Source organism: Rhinichthys klamathensis, unplaced genomic scaffold (assembly GCF_029890125.1).
Source record: "Rhinichthys klamathensis goyatoka isolate OS25496 unplaced genomic scaffold, OSU_Roscu_1.1 h1tg000391l_1, whole genome shotgun sequence".
Classification (NCBI taxonomy): domain Eukaryota; kingdom Metazoa; phylum Chordata; class Actinopteri; order Cypriniformes; family Leuciscidae; genus Rhinichthys; species Rhinichthys klamathensis.
The window spans coordinates 2,653,952-2,671,482 of NW_026606894.1; the positions used below are offsets into that span (position 1 = coordinate 2,653,952).

The following is a 17,531-nucleotide window of genomic DNA, read 5'->3' on the forward strand; positions in this document are numbered from 1 at the left end:
GGCCATTCTCCTCTGACCTCTGGCATCAACAAGGCATTTCCGCCCACAGAACTGCCGCTCACTGGATGTTTTTTCTTTTTCGGACCATTCTCTGTAAACCCTAGAGATGGTTGTGCGTGAAAATCCCAGTAGATTAGCAGTTTCTGAAATACTCAGACCAGCCCTTCTGGCACCAACAATCATGCCACGTTCAAAGTCACTCAAATCACCTTTCTTCCCCATACTGATGCTCGGTTTGAACTGCAGGAGATTGTCTTGACCATGTCTACATGCCTAAATGCACATGCCGCCATGTGATTGGCTGCTTAGAAATTAAGTGTTAACGAGCAGTTGGACAGGTGTACCTAATAAAGTGGCCGGTGAGTGTATATGTTATCATATACGGTATATTCAGTATATATTTCTCATAGAAATGTTACATTACATTTTACATGTATCAAATGCTTTTATCCAAAACGACTTGAAAATAGCAATCATCACAGAGCCAACAATATTCATGGTGTATATATAGGACAATGTGCAATGTATATAAACTCGTGTGTGTGTTGAAAACAAAGTTGAAAAAATAATTATAATAATTAATTAATATTGCATTTTAAATATACAGTATTCATAGTATATAATGCCAGGTTTATTAGAAAGCTAGAATAGGAAACATGAATAATAATCATCTATATAATATATATATATAGTGGTGGGACCAGTGAAAATGTTGGCAGGATAAGTACACAAGTTTGACTACTCGTCCAACTGGGTGATTAGAAAGAAACATCCTCATTGTTGAGACCTGTGTAGACACTAGACAGCAGTTTTACAGGAACCTTTAGTTTCTGGCAAGGACACCTGCAGTAGATTATAGTGTTCTGGGCTGCTGTGATGTTATCGATGCTGACAGTGGAGGAGGATGAGTGTATCTGAGCTGTGTCCTCTCTCTGTTAAGGATGAAGCCAGCACTCTGCAGTTGCTGAAGAAACAGCTGGCGCTGGAGCAGACCATAGAGGACTATGCTGAGACCATCGGACTGCTGTCTCAGCAGTGTAGACAGCTTCTGGAGCTCGGACATCCGGACTGGTAAATGTTCAGCAATCGCCTTACAGTCAAAGAGCAGCACAGATCTCTTTACTGCCACTGTAAAGAAAACTGTAACTGACCAGTTCACACAGACAAACACACAACACTCTTGAGGCTTTTCACTTCTGAGTAATGTCATTACCATCAAACATTTCTTTGTATTCCAAAGCTTTCAAGAGTAACAGATTTCACTGATTTTTTTTTTCCTTTGAATGAAATCCAAGTATGTGTGTGTATGCTTGTGCCACAGTGAGCAGATCAGTAAGCGTCAGTCTCAGATCGACAGGCTGTACGTGTCTCTGAAGGACCTGGTGGAGGAGAGGAAGTCTCGTCTGGAGCAGCAGTACTGGCTCTTCCAGCTCAACAGGGAGGTGGATGAGCTTGAGCAGTGGATAGCAGAGAGGGAGGTCATCGCCAGCTCCACTGAACTCGGACAGGACTTTGAGCACGTCACGGTCAGTATTTATCAGATCAACTGTAGCTCTTCTGTTTCTTAAAGTCCCCATGAAATCAAAATTGTAGTTTTCTTTGGCTATGTTAGCCCTACTGTTATCTATAAGCTAGTGTGCTCCAAAACAATGACAAAATTCGCATTTAGAAGATATTAGCATTCAAAACTTAGTCTCTCACTTTCGCCAATATGGATCAAAGATTCTGATGGCATCACTCTGCACTTCAGATTTTCTGTCCAATCAAATGCTCTCTAGAATCTGAAGCATCTCGCCGCCTACATTATTAATAGAAGCTGAAGCTGCGGCTAAAATTGACTATTTTCTACATGGTGGATGGCACATTTAGGGGATAGGGAACGATTCAGACAGTGTAAATATGCTTTCTATTGGGGTGAATGAAGTCTGGTTTCACGTTAGTGTCACACGAACCTTCGCAGTCTATAAAAATAGCAGACTACAAAACGTTTCGGACCCATTTGAATTCTGCACAGAATGCTACATTTCAAAGCGATATGGAGGAGATTATCACTTCAATAATCAGCTGTTCGATATATCCCGCCCTGTCTTCTGTTTTTGTGGAAATTACGTCAACACATTGAATAATGCTGCGCGTTTGGCACTTCAGTGGAACTTTAACACTTCTGTCCTGTCATGATGACACTTTTCCTGATCCTCAGATTCTGCAGGAGAAATTTACAGAGTTTGCAGCGGAGACAGGGAGCCTGGGGCACGAGAGGGTCACAGCTGTTAACCAGATGGTTGATGAGCTCATAGATTACGGCCACGCGGATGCAGCCACCATCGCTGAATGGAAGGATGGGGTGAACGAGGCCTGGGCAGATCTGCTGGAGCTGATGGAGACGCGGGGACAGATGCTCGCTGCTTCACACCAGTTACACAAGTTCTTCTCTGACTCTCGAGAGGTATGTAGAAATGCAGACCATCTTAATTAAAGCATCTAAAATGAGTGATGTTTGCAAAGGACATCATAACTATATAGTCCCTTTCACACAGCGCTTTGAACCCGGCAAATTGCCAGAGTGCCTTCTGTGTGAACGCAAACACGACCCGGGATTGATGCCGGGATCGATGCCGGGTTGGGGACCTAGTAACATTGCCGTGTTCAGACCGGGAACGCGCGCTGTGTGAACAAAAGCCAGAACCAATGCCGTATAAGGGGTGTGTCGTAGTGATGATTCACGAGCCTTTGCAATGACGTAGTTATCGTGCGGCTCAGTTACTCTAGAAGAAAGTTTGTGTTCGTCATCGATACAAGAAAGAACGAAAAAATGTCTGCAAACTGGACTGAAGTAGAGACCCGTCACATCCAGCGTCTTTCCGGAACATACACGGGTTGTGTGTGAACGCGCTCTCTGATTCCGGCAAATCACTGGCAGTGTGAACGAAGCAAAATCAAACGAACCCGGGTCAAATCCCGGGTCACTTTATCCGTGTATTTTCCGGAATCTCTGTGTGAAAGGGGCTTATGACATTGCTCATGGGGCTCTTCTGAAAAATATTGCAAGAATTAGATGCTTTGTTTCCAATCAAGACTTAGAGAAACTTGTGCATGCTTTCATCACCAGCAGGGTGGATTATTGTAATGGACTCATCACTGGCCTTCCCAAAAAGACCATAAAGACCAGGATTCTGAGCAGAACCAGAAAATATGAACACATCACACCAGTCCTCAGGTCTTTACACTGGCTCCCAGTAACATTTAGGATTGATTTTAAAGTATTATTACTGGTATATAAATCATTCAATGGGCTAGGACCTCAATATATTGTAGATATGCTCACTGAATATAAACAGATCAGTCAGAACATTAAGATCACATCAGCTAGAAATACCAAGGGTTCACTCTAAGCACGGAGAGTCTGCTTTTAGCTACTATGCTGGAGCCAGCTTCCAGAAGAGATCAGATGTGCTCCTACAGTCGCATTCAAATCCAGACTCAAAACACTTCTGTTTAGCTGTGCATTTACTGAATGTGCACTGTGCCACTGTTCGTCCGACTGTTTGTACTGTATTTTATTGAACTATTCTTATTTCTTTTGATTATTTTAATTTATTCTATGTAAGGCACTTTGAATTACCATTGTGTATGAAATGTGCTATATAAATAAACTTGCCTTGCCTTCAAATGACTGATTATTAAACTCATCCTGCACCACTTCTTATGGACATGCATCCATCCAGAACACCCTAGCACTGACAGAGCATTGCATTAACAAACACTTAGAACACCATATCAATGCCCATATCAATCACTTATGCGCAAACTTAAAATAACGCATAAATAATTTATGAATAAAGCACTGTTTCTATCCCACGTGTTCAAGAGAACAAAACCATCACTTGCTTGGAAATTGGCGCAAAATATCTGTAATAAAAATGGACGTTGCTGCAATCCGGAGAGCAACTTGGGCTCCTAAAATTACTTGCGCCATGTTATCTTGCGTTTAGATGCATTAAGTTTGGGAATGCGATCGTGTGAGACCGTTCTGGAAGGTCATTATACCCAACCATTTTGATGACAGCGTCTTTTTACGAGGTAACCCAAAATTTGCATAGAAGTAGATGGATGGAAACATAGCTAGTGTGGTGCCAACTTTTCCAGGAGCAAGCATGTGCATGGGCAGTGTACTTTATATTACTGGTTGAGTAACAGTCCTAGTTCTCCTTGATGTCCTGGGATGTTTTGTGTTATTACAGTGAGATTTGTGGGAGAATGCTGAGGTATGTTTGTCCTTCCACTGCAGGTGTTGGGGAGACTGAGCTCTGTTTGTGTATGTTAGTGTGTTTTCTGTGTGTACAGGATAATTAAGAGCAGGTGTATGTGCTGCATCATGCTGCCACAATGTGTCTGCATGTGTGGAATAACACAAGTCTGTGTGTGTATGTGTTTCAGGTGTTCGCACAGATTGAGGATAAGCAGCGGAGGTTACCTGAGGTTCGCGCATGTCAAGGAGGCACTTCAAATACCAGCACTCTACAGAGACTCATGCAGACTTTTGAACATGATATTCAGCTACTTGTTGCACAGGTGAACTAATGCAACACATCCGAATGCAAGGAAAACTAATTAAATAGTTATAAGTAAAGTTTGTGGATAGATCTCTACAAGAAGTTTCATGACAGTCAGTGGCAACATTTTTATTAAAAAAGGTTGTTTTCCTCAGGTAAGACAGTTACAAGAGAGTGCAGCCCAGCTCCGAACAGTTTATGCCGGCGAGAAAGCAGAAGCCATCGCCATGCAGGAACACGAAGTGATGCAGGCATGGAAAGAGCTGCTCATATCCTGCGAGGACTGCCGAATGCAGATCACCACCGCAACAGACAAGTTACGTTTCTTTGGGATGGTGCGTGATCAGCTGATGTGGATGGAGAGCATCATCTGTCAGATAGGAACTGGGGAGAAACCAAGGTAAGACACATGCTGGGACACCTGCTCTCTGCTTATAGGAAATCATTAAGGTGCTTTAACATTATAATGCATGAAGGTTTGCGTCAGGTCAGCTGGAGAGCAGCCACTGTGGCCGCTGGAGGGTACTATAGGTATCATACCACGGGCACAAATAAGTGATAAGTTGGTAAGTGCATGAACCACAAGAGTATTTACACATATTACAATCAAGTGTAATAGTATCTATCAAGAGTTCTGTACAGGATTTCTGTTAAGAACACAATAGATCTGTTACAAAATTTAGTGAGCTGCTTTGCTGTCTGCTGCCTAATAGGGTTGCAAAATTCCTGGAATTTTCTCAATTTGAAACTTTCCATGGGAATTAACAGGAACCAATGGGAATGAAATGGAAATTTGCAAAATTGCAGGATTGCCTATAACAGGGAAATGAAATGTAGTTGATATCTTGCAGCATTATCTTGGTTAAAGCAACCAGATTTAATGCAAATTCATTTAAATTTCTACCCTGCACTTACAATTTTTGAGGCCACACCCCCTGCATGCACTGTGCATTCCTCCATCACATGCACAGATAATTTCTAGAATCCTGCACACTACAGCAGGACTGAAGCCACACAACTGCATTTGAGCCCAAGGACTACATCCAGTCATGTAAGTTTTGATGATATTACTAGGGTCAACATATCTGATCTAGAACCTAGGTTATAGTTTGATTTAGCATACTGATTGTTCATCTATTCATCTAGCCCAGGGATAGGCAACGTCGATCCTGGAGTGCCACTGTCCTGCAGAGTTTAGCTCCAACCCTAATCAAACACACCTGAGCAAGCTAATCAATGTCTTCAGGATTCCTAATGCTAAAGGCATGCGAGTTTATATCAGGGTTGGAGCTAAACTCTGCAGGACAGCGGCACTCCAGGATCGACGTTGCCTATCCCATTTCTATTCATTTGTCCTGCATCAACTGTCAAATATTTTTACCTTTCCAAAATATTTTTATAGTTTAGCTAACTATTTATATGTCTGTGCATGGCATTGCATTAGTGTTTTTTTTTTTACAAGGTTTTTTTCTAATCTTATTCTACAGAACAATGCCACGTGCGCCATCTGATGTGTGGATACATTTCACCTCAGCCAGTGTAGAAGGAAAGACTGTGGACATTTGCAAACATGCTTATTTTATTCAACATTCATGCATTTCTGTTGTTCAGTGAAATAATCGATTAAAGTTCTACTCACAAATAAATCAGTCAAAAAAAAAATTTTTTTCATTTGTATTAGTTTGCATGCATGTCTGCTTACGACAAACAAACAAAATGTTATATTTATGTTTGTATAAGATACAGTTATTTTTTATTGTATAAATTACCCTTAAATTTCCAATTAATTCCCATAAAGTTTCCAACTTGGAATATTTTCCAAAATTCCCCATCTTAACTTCCCATGGAAATTTTCCAGAAATTTGCAACCCTACTGCCTACATAGGCAACTACCTTCTTAGGCTACAACCTTACCAAAGAGAATTTGAAATGCTTTTCAAGTGGCACTTTTCATGTAAAATGCACGAAGCACTATTGATTTCAATAGAGTCTGACTTTGCAAGTTGCTAAGCTAACACATCATGCACAATAATTAGATAAAAATAACTTTTTATTGATACTTTTCAGTATTTAATGAATAATATTTATATTTAATAACATTTTTCTTGACTCATCCACCGTTACAACCACTGAGTTTGTTGTAATGCATTCTAGGTTGGCCTTCTATGCAAAGGGCGCATGCGTTGTGGCCTTAGAAGGTATTTTGCCAAAAGACTTTATCTTAGAAGTCAGCATAATGTTTCTTCCTACTGAAACAGCTTTTGCTGTTAAAATGCTGTCTTGGTTAGACAGCTCACTAGGTTTTGGAACACAGCTATTGTGCTTATAAAGTCTTAATAAAGAGCCTATAATACTGGAAAACTTCAGGAGCCATCATGGACACTTTTCATCGTGTCAAAATGGCCTTCTGTTGCTGTTTCTTTCTTTGGGCAGACTTGGCCCATGTATTCTGGCCGGAGTAACTCTCTCTCCTCTCACTGTCAGCTCTTTCCTCAGAGCTTTAATGGGATATGGGCTCTCTGGTGCTTGCAGGGATGTGTCATCCGTGGAGGTCCTGATGAACTATCACCAGAGCCTCAAGAGTGAAGTGGAGGCCCGCAACAAGAGTGTCCTACAGTGTATCGAGATGGGCAAGACTTTACTGGCCGCCCGTAACCCTGCATCAGAAGAGGTGACGCTCAAAACAGCCAGCACAACCTGTTCAGGAACTATTGTGATGCTTAAATCACTGCAAGGCCCAAAACATACTCTATGCATGTTCAATTTCACGCATTGTTGCAATCCGAAATGTGTCAGTCAGTTCTCTTTTAAATATTTAAAGTTGAGATACTAAGTAGCTACCTTATGGAGGGATTATTGGGTCAGATTGAAAACTAAAAGTCTAAAACTAAAAGTCTTAAACGAAAACCAAAAGTCTAAGTTTGAAACTAAAAGTCTAAGTCGAAAACTAAAAGTCTAAGTCAAAAATGAATTTGGTATTTAGGATTGGGCATTTGGTATTTAGGATAGGGCATTTCGTATTTAGGATTGGGCATTTGGTCATTTAGCCATTTAGGATTGGGCATTTAGGGATTTAGGATTGGGCAGTTAATCATTTAGCCATTTAGGATTGGGCATTTGAGGATTGAGGAGTGTATGCAAATAAGGAGGCGTGGTCCAAAAACTGGAGGCTGGGTTTGAAATGGCTGGTGCAGATGCACCTTATGGACAGCAGAGGGAGCTCCAGTCAGTCCAGTGCTAAGGAGCACACTGTAATGAAACCAAACAGAGCGAGTGAGCAGGAGCGAGGACTGTACTTTATAATGTGATAACTTCAACTTAATGACAGCGTTGTATAGGGGTACTGGAACGGTACATGTATTCCTATTGAACCGAAACGGTAGCCTACGGGCGTCACGGTTCGGTGCACGAATTTACACGGAGAATACACGGTATAAAAATAAATAAAACTCTAAATAGCGATACATTTCGCTCTACTCGCGTTTGGTGTGAACGCAGCATAATAAACAGGCTGCGATATCAAGATTGCAATGCTGGAGTGTGTGTGTGTGCGCGCGCGAGAGAGAGAGAGACGGGGGAGGCGCGGGCGCGATCAAACTAGGTGTGTGTGTGTGTGTGTGTGTGTGTGTGAGAGAGAGAGAGAGAGAGAGAGAGAGAGAGAGAGAGAGAGAGAGAGAGAGAGTGTGTGTGTGATTTTGGTTGGGTGACAGTTGTAGGTTACAGTCTGACAAGATTTTAGAGTGTGACAAAGGGCAAAGGCACAATGTTGTATTTTATTGCGAGTGTACACAAATATACACACTTTGCAGTTTGAACTTTGCAGCACACACTCCAACATTGCAATCTTGACGTCGCAGCCTGTTTATTATGCTGCGTTCACAACAAACGCGAATAGAGCGAAATGTATCGCTATTTAGAGTTTTATTTATTTTTATACCGTGTATTCTCCGTGTAAATTCGTGCACCGAACCGTGACGCCCGTAGGCTACCGTTTCGGTTCAATAGGAATACATGTACCGTTCCAGTACCCCTATACAACGCTATCATTAAGTTGAAGTTATCACATTATAAAGTACAGTCCTCGCTCCAGACCTGCTCACTCGCTCTGTTTGGTTTCATTACAGTGTGCTCCTTAGCACTGGACTGACTGGAGCTCCCTCTGCTGTCCATAAGGTGCATCTGCACCAGCCATTTCAAACCCAGCCTCCAGTATTTGGGCCACGCCTCCTTATTTGCATACACTCCTCAATCCTCAATCCTCAAATGCCCAATCCTAAATGGCTAAATGATTAAATGCCCAATCCTAAATCCCTAAATGCCCAATCCTAAATCCTAAATGGCTAAATGACCAAATGCCCAATCCTAAATACCAAGTGCCCTATCCTAAATACCAAATGCCCAATCCTAAATACCAAATGCCCAATCCTAAATACCAAATTCATTTTCGACTTAGACTTTTAGTTTTCGACTTAGACTTTTAGTTTCAAACTTAGACTTTTGGTTTTCGTTTAAGACTTTTAGTTTTAGACTTTTAGTTTTCAATCTGACCCAATAATCCCTCCATACTACCTGATCCTGAATGAGTTTATTCCCCCTTGAGTATTGCCGTTAGTTACTACCACAGCAATTTTAAAAAAAGCATGTCGAGTATGTAGTACATTGGCCAACTATTTGTTTGTGTACTTGTGTAAAGGATGTTTCTGGCCTAAGAGATGATAAATGACTACATAATATGTAAAGCCGGTTCTGTCAGTACCTGATGATGAAGTTGTTGAATGTTTCAGATTAAAGAAAAGCTGGAGAAGGTTTTGGCCAAGCAGCACGAACTGACTGAGAAATGGGACAAACACTGGGAAGAGTTGCAGCAAAGTTAGTTAAACGAGACTAATACAGAACAAACATTATGCATAAATGATATAATCAGTGTCATGGTCTTCCCAACATCTCACGCTCATTCTGTGTCTTCTCAGTGTTGGAGGTGCATCAGTTTGCTCAGGAAGCAGTGGTAGCAGAGGCCTGGCTCACTGCTCAGGAACCCTTGCTAAGTAGTAATGAACTTGGCGGCAGTGTGGATGAGGTTGAGCAGCTGATTCGCAGACACGAAGCCTTCCGCAAAGCTGCTGCCACATGGGAAGAGCGCTTCAGCTCTTTACGCCGTCTTACCACGGTAACAGCGATCAGCCAAATTAGCCCAAGGGGCAGGGGTGTCCAGTTCTGCTCCTGGAGGGCCAGTGTGCTGCTGATTTTACTTCCAATCTGGCCAAACACACTTGCCTAGAAGTTTTGAATAATCCTGAAGACCTTGATTAGCTGGTTTGGGTGTTTTTGATTAGGATTGGAGCTGAACTCCAAGGGTGCTTCTCAATACTCAAATTGATGCTTCCTCGTTTCCTCGCTCCTCCGTCCTCCAGCCTGTGACCCGGAAACCGATCGAACTCGGCCATCTTGAAGGACATCTCAATTCTCTAATTGCACCGCGAGGAACGAGGAGTGAGGAAGCTTCCAGAGGAGCTATGAGCAAGGATACACAGGTGTATCCTATGCGGAAGTCTTTCTTGTCGAGAAACCTGACACAACTTTGAATTCTCCTCCCCCTTTACATCTGTAACAATAATTTTAATGTATGCTTTTCCTTTGCAGTTAAAATAAACCATACATCTCACATATTTCAACAGGGCATCTTGCTTTATTATTATTTATTATGAATTTCTTAAATAACCAAACTTCAACAGCACAAGGGCAGATCCCTTGAGCACAGCTGATGACGTTGTGAAGTGATGCTAGTGATCAAGAATATTCCAATGTACAAATAAGATTTTCTTTCCTTGCATCCTACGGTGGGTGGAGCGGAGACGCGAGGAAAGGAAGTGAGGAAAGGAAACGAGGATGCACAAATAAGAAATGAGAAGCACCCCAAGAATAATGGTCCTGCAGGAGCTGGATTGGACATCCCTGGTCATAATCACAAAATAGGCCCACAGGGCTCTGTTGTTAATGACAGAAAAATGTACCAATATCAAGCAGCAATTGTGTCTAACTACCTTTGACTGATGTGGCGACTGCCATTTTGTTTTTTAACATGATATTCTGATGGTCAGGCAAGAGAAGTTGGCGCTTTCAACTTAAATAACTTTTACAAGTCAAACACGTTTTAATAATTTCACGAATCTATAACGCATCGACTGTTCAAAAGCATCTATAGTCTACCTAATAAATTGAAGAGAAAGTGTGCATTTACATTTATTAATTTAGCAGACGCTTTTATCCAAAGCGACTTACAAATGAGAACAATAGAAGCAGTTAAACTAACAGTAGGACAACAATATGCAAGTGCGATGACCCTTCTCACTTTACACAGTATAAAAAATATATTTATAATGCCTACTGACACTCAAAAAAGTCCTTTTCTTAAATTATGTTACAGGGAGGAATTGTGGGTGTATAAAATATAACAAATTCTCTCGTTTCATGGTTTAGGTAGAGAAGATAAAGGCAGAGCAGAGTCAGCTTCCTCCAACTCCTTTGTTGGGACGGAAAGTTTTCTTGGACCCTCAGGACTCTTCTCCTGCTCGCAGTAGCCCTTCCTCCATCATAAGACAGACCATTTATGAGCAGGGTGACGCCCGGTTGGAGCGCATCACCCCTCAGCCCTCTCCCTCTTCTGTGGCTCGCAGGCTTGGTTCTACTGTGGCCAACTACACTCCCATCATGAATGGAGCTGCTACGTTTCGCCTTCAGGAAGCCAGGAATGCTGGGATTGTTGGCGTGGCAGCAGGACTGGGCACTGCTATGGAGCATAAGGTCACCCAATTGCGAGCTGAATTCAAGGCTCAAACTCCACAGCAGAAGATCGAGCACATCCATGAGGTGGTCCACCCCCTACTGGAGAGAGAGAGGGAGCGGTATCATGAGAACGTGATGGCAGAGGTGGTGCTTCAGGAGCCAGGCGGAGGACGGGAGCGGCTAAACAGCGTGGTGGGAGGGAGCGGGAGCAGTCGCTCAGAGCTGGTGGTGGAGCAGCATCCCCCACCGAGGGAGTCGCGGTTGGAGAGACAACTGTCTACCGAGCAGCTGATTCAAGCACGGAGGGACGAGCTGCCTCAGGAGGTGTGGAGGGAACGAGCTGAGAGGGCAGAGAGGAGGCTGGAGAGACAGACATCTAGTGAACAGGAGGGTCATGAGGTGCGGCGTAGGGAGCGACATCGACTGGAAAGGCAGGAGAGCAGTGAGCACGAGGCCAAGGAGCAGTCGGACAAACGCTCTGGTGGCGGGTGAGTGACTGCGTTTGTGACCCCAAACAAACGTCCCTTTTCAGCGTCACCTTGGATGCGCTGACTATCGTTTAATGTTACCCATTATTAGCCAAACCAAAACAGTTGATTTATGCTACTTAGGCTTTTCCAAAAACTTGCCAGTTTTAAAAAGAAGTCGTTTGATTCCAGTTTACCTCATTGAAATGCAAGTTACAGCAGTGATATTGCTAAGAGTTAATTCCAAAAGTGTTATAATAGTGACATGTTGATGGTGAACTTCACCTTTAGGCGTCCACATGCCAATCACCAAGTCAGTTCACAGCAATAGAGCTTCAAAAAAAGAGGTTAACTTTTCACTTAATCCAGTCAATTCACAATAGATAAAATCCTCATTTCGTACATGAGTGTTTCCTTTGTCACATCAAGTAAAAGGATTGTAAATGTCTTCCCATATTGACTTGAAAGCTTTGAAGTAGTACTTTCTCTATTTATGCAAAACGGCATTTCCAGGTCTCAGATTTCCCTTTTTTGTTGGCAGTGAGAAAAGGTCCACGCTAGCTGAGATTGTGGAGCAGCTTCAGGAAAGAGAGGCAGCACAGGTGTGTAAACAATCGAATGTTTATCCTTTGTTTTAAACTACATTTTATGCCACATGCACATTACTGTGTATTTCAGGCCCGAGGAGAGGTTCCACGTCTACCCAATGGTGTTCCTGAGAAGTCTTCTCGACCGGACAGGCCACGGGCTCGCGACAGACCCAAACCGAGAAGAAGACCGCGACCCAAGGAGACAACAGCTGGCGAAACGCGACGCTCGAGGTCTGCGCCAGCCCAGAGCAGCCCAGCAGTACCCCTGCCACCCACCCACACGGCCCAACACGAAGGGTTCCTCTTCCGCAAAATAGACATTGATGGCCAAAAGAAGAGTTCAAACAGGTGGGGTTTTGTGGTCTAAAAATGATGGGCACATGGCATGGAATTAGCATGGAAACGGCTAAATCAAAAAACGCCAATCAGTATGATTGGTTATTCAAAGCTATGCTAATGTTGTTATTAGCATTGTGTACTAATGCTTAGAGCATTAACATTTGTTAACACAAGGCGGCTCTTATTTTCTTTCACCAAGTTTCAAGTCAAACTGGGTTATGCTTGAATGCTTTACAAGGTTAAAAGGGTTCCTGAAGTTAAACTGAGGAGCAGCTGTCATTACTGATTACAAGTTTCATATCCAGCAATGGCAGAAAATAGCTAGCTGCTTGCCACTTGCATGGTAACACTAAAATCAGCCTGGTTGGTGGATGATGCTGTGTCAGAAGACCAACAGATGCTGGGTTTCTGAAGCCATGGCTAGCAAGGTATGAAGCCTTCGCCTTTCACAGCTTTATTCAGCCATTTTGTACAAGACCGGATACGCCACCTCGGCAGCCTAAGTCACAAAACTATCCATCGCATTGAGTTTAAGGAACTCGAAAGAATGGCTCTCTGTTCTTTTGTAGCATGTATGTGCGCATAGTTTGCCTGTCAACTGAAGCCATTTTTATGCTAGCACTTGCATTTACGCTGCGGTGTATCTCATTAACCCAAATCTCTCTTCTTTTTTGTGCTCTCTTTGCCAATGACTGTTCTTCTCCCTCTCTACAAAGGTAAGCTATGGTCTGCCTATCTATGTCTAAAGGTCTTGTAATGATCTCTGCAGCGGTTTGGTCTTGCTCAGTCATATAAGGGCTGGTCATCCCAGACTCAGCAGGTGAGTAGCTAGTCGGCACATGGTATCGGATGGGCCCTGATGGCCAAATCTTCTGTTTTCTTTCCCACATTACAGCAGATCTTGGGTGAACCTGTACTGTGTGCTGAATAAAGGTGAGCTGGGCTTCTATAAGGACGCGAAGAACACCGTCACACCTTACAACAACGAGCCGCTTCTCAACCTGAGCCGTTGTGCCTGTGATATCAACAATGGTTACAAAAAGAAGAAGAATGTCTTCACGCTCAAGTACTTCACTAGCTTTTTTTTTATTAGCTTTTCCAAAAACATTAGCTACGTGTGTAGTGTTCACTTTTCATAACATTCATTTTGCTTTATAATTTTAGAACTAAGGATGGAAGTGAGTTTCTGTTCCATGCTAAAGATGAGGTGAGTTGCTCCTAGTTGGTTTCACATCTGTGTATTTAAGTCATAACCAGGCCTACTGTAGATCTGCAGACAAGCATAAGCATACAGTATAAAGCATACAGTAGAAGCTGGTCTGTTGCTGTTTTAAGGTGGTTTACCAGCTTAAACCAGTTTGGCCAAGCCAGTTCAGCAGTCAGTAGTCCAGTTGACCAACCATCTAGACCAGCTTGGAAAAGCTATAATGACTATGAGTAACCAGTTGGAATCCATGTGAAACCAGTTTCCACCCTAAGCAGCTTTCTTTTAGATTTCCCAGGAGGGATTACAAGCTTATTGAAAGCTTAATCAAATGCAACAAAATATTTAATAAAGAAACATGGTTCTGCCGCGTACAAGTCATTACATTGACTGGTAACTGTTGTTTTTGTGTGAAAACGTGTTCTGAGTCTTCAATCTCTCTTTGGCCTGCAGGACGATCTGAAAATCTGGATCACAAGTATAACCGCCAGTATAAGTGAGCATGAAGAGATTAACAAACAGGGGCAGACCAATCCAACTACCTCATCTACTGACGAGGGGACGCGCAGGGAGGGCAGCAGGGCAGGCGGTTCGGAAAGAGGCGAAAAGTCCGACCGAGCCGACGTGGGATCGGTGCGTTCAGACAAGGGTGAAAAGCCTGAGAAAAAGACAGGCAAGAAGAAATGAGACACCCAAAAACAGTGAGACAGGAGCCAGGACTTCGGAAATCCTGGAAAGTGCTCTGACGGAATCAGGAAACGAAGGCGTCACTGTGAACTCCCTGTATGTCTTGCTGTCCAGCTGAGTGTGGAATCCGGCCGCGCGGAGGTGCACGAGCTCATGTGTCAGTGAGCGCCCTCTGCCGAGGACTGTGACAATTCAGGAGCTCCATATGGGCCAAAGAGCTGATGATAGCATAGGCAAATGGAGGATAAAAGAGAAAGATGTTATAGTAAAGTAGCTCATGAAGATTATTTTCTAATCCGTCTGTGAAAAAGATGACCCATATGTATGTGTACCCGTCTCTCTCTCTCTTTGTATATTGTACGTCTCGACATCAGTTCTATACAGTCTCACGCTGAAGAGAATGGAAATATGCCAAATTCTTTCTCAAAGTTGGTCTTTTTTCTGAAGAGCATGTTTTGTCTGTTTATTTGTAAGTTGTTTTGCTCTTTTATACTATTAATGTGTTGATTTGTATTCATTGGCTCTTCCACACGATTTTGATTCTCGTCTTGCCACTTTGTAGACCACGTTTGAACGCCATATGACATATCAGAGCATGCCTACAAGGTTTAACTTTCAAATGAAGAACGGTATAAACGGTTTGTTTCAAATAAAAAGAAGCAGCTCATCTGCTGTGTGTATTCTCAGATCTGATTTCTAGGGTTGGTTGGTTTCCTACGCTATTTTTTCCCAATGTGCAGGAACGTCTCAAACGTTAATCTCATATTATGCATTAAGTGTTGAGGGTGAGTTCATTTGCTCTTTTAATGACCAAATCAGTTGTGTATGTGGTTATGCATGTACGCATTGCATACGTCATCAAGCTATTCTGAACGCGAGATCGGGTTTACATCATTTTATTCATACTCAAAAAAGTCTTCCAAGCACAGAACTCCAGAAGCTCTTGTTTTTTTTCTTCAACTACATTTGATGTTTCTCTCGACCTTATTTCCAAGCATTGCACTGAGGATTGAATGGATGCAGGCGTTTGACTTAACTGGTGATGTATGTTTGTAAGATAACTGAATGCCATGTAGATGTTATTATGTGATTGGCTGAAACCGGGTGAAATGCGTCTTTGAATCGTGTAGTTCTGCAGGTAATAGTATAGAAAGCCCATAGCTAGCAAAAATGCAAGGTATATTGCAAGAAAAGCGGTAAGACAGCTCAGCAAATGATCATGACACAAATCTAATTTTGTTCTTTTGAGATCCATCCACATACATGCACAAACTGCAGTTGAAAATGAGTTGACTACATAATGACGATTTTCCATGCAACGTACAGGGTTGAAACTAAATGTCATCATAGTGTGTTAAAACCAAACGTAATGGTTTCAGGTATCATATTTGTGCCTCACTGTCCTAAAGTCTGTCAGCTGTAGTCCTTTAAATGTAAAAACGGCTAAATCGTGTTAGAAGCAATGGTCCTCTTTCTGTAAAGAGACATCTAAACCAATCATTAAGAGGGAGGAGATGATGTTCATGTAAGTTTTGTTCAATCAACAAGTTGTTTTCTCTCTGCAAGGTCATGTTTGTTCCTTTATCTGAACACAGCATCATGCAAATGCTTTTGTAATGTCCCTGCTTTGAAATATACAATTGTCAGCTCTCATTTCTCTATACAATCTCAAAGTATTGTATACTGTATATATCTAAAGAGTTTTCTGTGTATGGGTCTGAATTTCTCTTCCTTTGACGCCCTTGGTTTTGTCTCCAAGTCTAATTTTTGGTACAACAAAAAAAAAAATCCTATTTTTATGCAATAGAATAACTTATACAGGCAGAGGGTATGCAGTTAAAGTATCCAACGTGGTGGCGAATGGAAATAATGTATACACTTGCAAGTAGAAAATTTATGCAACTTTTCCTTTGCACTAAATGACTGCCCCATTGCACAGTGCTATTGTGAGCAGAGGATTGGTGCTTGAGGGTCTGGGACGAGCATTCAAACGCATTAATTCAGCTACTTATTAACAGAAATCTTGAGAAAATTTGGCTCTAATGCCCCCGACTCACACTTTCTGCTTACCACACACATTTATACCCGCTGCTTCTACCACATACGTGTTGATGGACATGAGTGTGTAATTGGAAACGTTTTTAAAATGTTGTTAAATCCCAGATGGATCTGATCCATTGAATCAACAAGCACAACCCCAACAGCAAATATTGTCTTCTTCAGCTCCTGCTCTGATCATTTTAGGGCTTGATTGTGATGTCTATATTCTTAAAGTGCTTTAATTACTTTTATATATAAAGTATCACAAATGTTATGTGGGAACCCTCATAGTAATATTTGTATCTTCTTTAAATGTGTGGGTACGGCTGAACCCCGTGTCCTGTGGATAGTGTCAGTCAGACCCTTAAGCACCACTGGTTTTAGCTCAGCAGCTCGATGACCTGTACAAATTGTAACTGCTTCTGTACTGACAAAAATAGTCTGTACTTTTTTCCCGCTGTGATATAAGAACATTTTATGGGTTTTAATATCAGTTTTGAATATCAGTGGGGTTATTTCTCCAAAGCTCAAAGGAAAGAAATTGAAAGGAAACTGGGCAATTCAGGTTGCATGAATAACATTGTCCCTGTAATGGTTCTGCTGTGCATGATGAAACCACTGTCATTCTCACTCACAACCACTGTACAAGGGTGACACTAATACACATGGAAACAGTGAATGAATGAATGCTGTATAATTCAGATCCTGACTGACTCTGTACAGTTAATTCCTTGATAAATACAGCTTGTGATATGTCAAACGTCTCATTTTTCGTTTGTTCTGTTATTGGCATCCTCATGTTCTTGTAAAGACCTTGTTACAAGTTAGAGCTGCACGATTATGGAAAAATGAGAATCATGTTTTTGTT

General features: G+C 42.1%; 1 protein-coding gene across 8 annotated transcripts in view; it reads left to right on the top strand.

The window, feature by feature from the left end:
- Nucleotides 1-15,309, top strand: part of LOC130069951 (spectrin beta chain, non-erythrocytic 4-like) — a 99,923-nt gene extending 84,614 nt beyond the window's left edge. The window contains exons 24-37 of one of the 8 annotated variants that reach the window (XM_056234154.1): nucleotides 941-1,071; nucleotides 1,322-1,526; nucleotides 2,201-2,446; nucleotides 4,438-4,572; nucleotides 4,709-4,953; nucleotides 7,038-7,224; nucleotides 9,338-9,422; nucleotides 9,524-9,720; nucleotides 11,031-11,824; nucleotides 12,345-12,405; nucleotides 12,482-12,741; nucleotides 13,628-13,798; nucleotides 13,897-13,939; nucleotides 14,390-15,309. In XM_056234154.1, coding sequence (XP_056090129.1) covers nucleotides 941-1,071; nucleotides 1,322-1,526; nucleotides 2,201-2,446; nucleotides 4,438-4,572; nucleotides 4,709-4,953; nucleotides 7,038-7,224; nucleotides 9,338-9,422; nucleotides 9,524-9,720; nucleotides 11,031-11,824; nucleotides 12,345-12,405; nucleotides 12,482-12,741; nucleotides 13,628-13,798; nucleotides 13,897-13,939; nucleotides 14,390-14,623 — 2,994 coding nt within the window. In that variant the 3' untranslated portion in view covers nucleotides 14,624-15,309. Of the gene's footprint in view, nucleotides 1-940; nucleotides 1,072-1,321; nucleotides 1,527-2,200; nucleotides 2,447-4,437; nucleotides 4,573-4,708; nucleotides 4,954-7,037; nucleotides 7,225-9,337; nucleotides 9,423-9,523; nucleotides 9,721-11,030; nucleotides 11,825-12,344; nucleotides 12,406-12,481; nucleotides 13,799-13,896; nucleotides 13,940-14,389 lie in introns of those variants that run through there. The other 7 variants (XM_056234155.1, XM_056234156.1, XM_056234159.1 and 4 more) reach the window with 7 other exon arrangements.
- The last annotated feature ends 2,222 nt before the right edge of the window (nucleotides 15,310-17,531 follow it).